This window comes from Gopherus flavomarginatus, chromosome 12, assembly GCF_025201925.1.
Source record: "Gopherus flavomarginatus isolate rGopFla2 chromosome 12, rGopFla2.mat.asm, whole genome shotgun sequence".
In the NCBI taxonomy this organism is placed as follows: domain Eukaryota; kingdom Metazoa; phylum Chordata; order Testudines; family Testudinidae; genus Gopherus; species Gopherus flavomarginatus.
In genome coordinates, this window is record NC_066628.1 from 20,725,787 (window position 1) to 20,729,491 (window position 3,705).

Genomic DNA, 3,705 nt, shown 5'->3' on the forward strand with positions numbered 1-3,705 from the left:
CTCCAGAATCTATTAGTGGGAAGACGCAAGATTCATTCATGAACGGTGGTGTCCGGCTGAAACCCTGAAGCATGCCCTTTAGGAAAATAAGACATAAACCAGAAGTGAGGCCCAGGGATGATGATCCCACCCCACACCATCACACAGTCATAAATTTATCCAACACTTTCTTAAAACTAATTAAGCTGTGCATCCCTACAGCTCCTATTAGAAAGTTGTTCCAGAACTTCTCCCTTCTGAGGGTGAGAAACCTTTCTCTAATTTCCACCTGAATTTGTTCATGGCCAGTTATATCCATTTGATTTTGTGCGAACAAGGAGACAGAATTAGGAATAAGAGCTCTGGCATAACTTTTATCCCAGTGGTAGTCATCTCAGCTGTAGGAGACCCCCCGCTTCAAGTGTCTGAAGAGGAGAAACGATTGAAACAGAGATCTGTCCTCTCCCATGTACATGCCCTGGCCACTGTGTTATGGGATATCTCTCAATTTCTCCTGTTCAAGACCTTTTGTGACTCTAACTCCAGCACTCTTTGGTTCCAATGGAGCTATGCTGATTTACACACTCTGGGGAACTGGCCAATTGACTTCAATGGATCTGCACTGATTTAGACCAGTGGAAGATTTGGCTCAAAGTGTCATTCAGTTATCTGAGCTGAGAATGTCGCATACACTAATTACTCACAAATCTCTGTTCTCTGACTTAAAAAAAAAAGAGAGAGAATCAACACTAATTGAGAAACCTGAATTTTCCCAATATATTCCTTAGAGCTGTTTTCATCTCCTTGTTTTTCAGGCTGTAGATGATGGGGTTTAACATGGGGGTCAAGATGTTGTACTGGATGGAGAATATTTCATCCAGCACCACAGAGGAGACTGAGCTGGGTTTTGTGTACTGGAGAAAACCTGTCACGTACAACAAGCCAACCACAATCAGGTGGGAGCTGCAGGTGGAGAAGGCTTTATGCCTGCCCTCGGCAGAGCGTATCCTCAGGATGGTGGAGATGATGTGAATGTAGGAGATTAGGGTGAGGAGGAAGGAGCTCAACCCAAATACCAAAGCAGAAGTAAGAAGCACCGCTTGATTGGTAAAGGTCTCAGTGCAGGACAGCTGTAACAAAGGAGGGAGCTCACAGCTGAAATGGTTGATTTGATTGGGCCCACAGAAATGCAACTTGAGGGCAACAACTGTGTTAAGAAGGGCATAGAAGAAGCCCATGGTCCATGCACCACTCACCAGCTGAACACAGATCCCTTTGCTCATTGTCTGCACATAATGTAATGGATCACAGATTGCAGCATAGCGGTCATAAGCCATGGCTGAGAGAATGAAAGTTTCAGTACCAGCCGAGAGGCTAAAAAGGAACATCTGGGCAATGCAGCCATTGACAGAAATAGTTTTGTGTTCCGCTAGGAAGTTCATCAGCATTTTAGGCACCGTGACTGAGGAATAGCAGATATCAACAAAGGATAAATGGAAGAGGAAGAAGTACATAGGGGTGTGAAGGTGAGAATCAGCTCTTATCACCACCATGATCACTATGTTTCCACCCAGAGTGATTAGGTAAATAACTAAAAACACAGAGAAAAGGAAAATCTGCATCTGTGGGTCACTGGAAAGTCCCAGGAGGATAAATTCGGTCACTGTGGTTTGATTTTTCATTGTCATGCATTCAGGAAATCTGTGACCTGGAAGACCAGAAAAAAATGAGATTAACACTTATTATGGGGGATGAATGTAAAGAGAGTCATATTCCGTGCTGTAAAATGTGTAGGCTAAGTTGAGAGAGGGACAGAGGATGACACCAGATGGTATTTGTGTGTTTTAAATAAACAAATTAATCTGGATACACAAAATGACTTGGGCACCTAACTGCCACTTTACAATTCTAAGTCCCAGAATCAGGTCCTACAGGTATTCACAAATACCCTGCTCAACTCTGACTAAGGGTCAGTCTGATGTGGGGCTCCATCAGTCTCTCCTCTTGAAGCTGTACCTCTGTGGATACATCATAAAAGAGGCAGTGCAGGGTTACTGGATTCTTGGTCTTCTGCATGTGGGGTGAGTGTTCAAGCCACCAGGCTATAGAGGAATTTCTTCTCTCTCTGCAATCTGGTCTTATGACTTCAATAGAGCTACAGCTGCATTACAGCAACATGGGATCTGGCAGACTGGATGCAATGAAAGTATGGCCAATTGACAATAGTTGGACATCTGGCCAAATCTATATAAATAATCTCCCTCTCCATTAGAGTCTGTCAGTTGTTCTAGACTATTTTGTTGGACACGCTATTTAATATCTGCAGTATATAATTGGATTCTTACCTATTATAACCATTAGGATTTTTCAAAAAGAAGAAGAATCATAGAACTGAAAGAAACCTCAAGAGGTCATCTACTCCAGTCCGCTGCATTCATGGCACCTGGCAGGTGTTTGTCCAACCTACTTTTAATAATCTCCAAAAATGGAGCTTCCACAACTTTCCCAGGCAATTTATTCCAGTGCTGAACCACTCTGACAGTTAGGAAGTTTTCCTAATGTCCAACCTAAACCACCCTGGCTGCAATTTAAGCCCATTGCCTGTTGTCCTTTCCTCAGAGGTTAAGAAGAACAATTTTTCTCCCTCCTCCTTGTAACAACCTTTTATGTACTTCAAAACTGTTATCATGTCCCCTTTCACTCATCTCTTCTCCAGACAAAACAAACTCATTTTTTTCAATCTTCCCTCATAGGTCTTATTTTCTAGACCTTAATCATTTTTGTTGTTCCTCTCTGGACTTTCTCCAATTTGTCTACATCTTTCCTGAAATGTGGCGCCCATAACTGGACACAATACTCCAGTTGAGACCTTGTCAGTGTGGAATAGAGCGGAAGAATTACTTCTCATGTCTTCCTTACAATACTCATCTAAACACATCCCAGAATTATGCTTTTTTTTTTGCTACAGTGTTACAGTGTTAACTCATATTAAGCTTATGGTTCCCTATGACCCCCAGATCTCTTTCCACAGTTCTTCTTCCTAGGCAGCAATTTCCCTTTTTGTATGTGTGCAATTGATTGTTCCTTCCTAAATTTAGTACTTTGCATTTGCCCTTACTGAATTTCATTCTGTTTACTTCAGACCATCTCTCCAGTTTGTCCAGATAATTTTCAATTATAATGCTATCCTCCAATGCACTTCCAACCCCTCCCAGCTTGGTATCATCTGCAGACACTATGTGTTTTCTCTATGCCATTATCTAAATTATTGAGGAAGATATTGAACAGAACCCTACCCAGGACCGATCCCTTCAGGACCCCACTTGTTACACCCTTCCAACATGACTGTGAAACACTGATAACTAAACTCTGGGAACTGTCTTCCAACCAGCTATGCACCCACCTTATACTAGCTCCATCTAGGTTGTATTTCTCTAGTTTGTTTATGATAAGGTCATGTGAGTCAGTATCAAGAAAAAAAGAATGTGACCAGAAAACATTATCTTGACATAGTGACATAATTTGAAAAGAGGGGCCTGATAGAAAATGAAGGGGATATTTGCTCCTAAAGTCACTTAAACCCTGAAGGATTTTTGACTCAGCTTTCTGCACGTCTGAATATGAGGCTGTAGAGACAGCAGAGAAGTTATCCTGCCCTCCTGGAAGTGAATCGCTATTTTGACATTAGTTATTAATGGAAAAGGTAATGAAATCAATGTTCTGTCC

At 41.9% G+C, this 3,705-nt stretch overlaps 1 protein-coding gene across 1 annotated transcript in view; it reads right to left on the bottom strand.

Moving 5' to 3' along the window:
* Positions 1–2,337, bottom strand: part of LOC127032146 (olfactory receptor 1009-like) — a 64,457-nt gene extending 62,120 nt beyond the window's left edge. Inside the window, exons 1-2 of the mRNA XM_050919161.1 lie at positions 2,325–2,337; positions 905–1,687 (exon numbers count right to left, since the gene is read on the bottom strand). Coding sequence (XP_050775118.1) covers positions 905–1,687; positions 2,325–2,337 — 796 coding nt within the window. The remainder of the gene's footprint in view (positions 1–904; positions 1,688–2,324) is intronic.
* Positions 2,338–3,705: the final 1,368 nt, after the last annotated feature.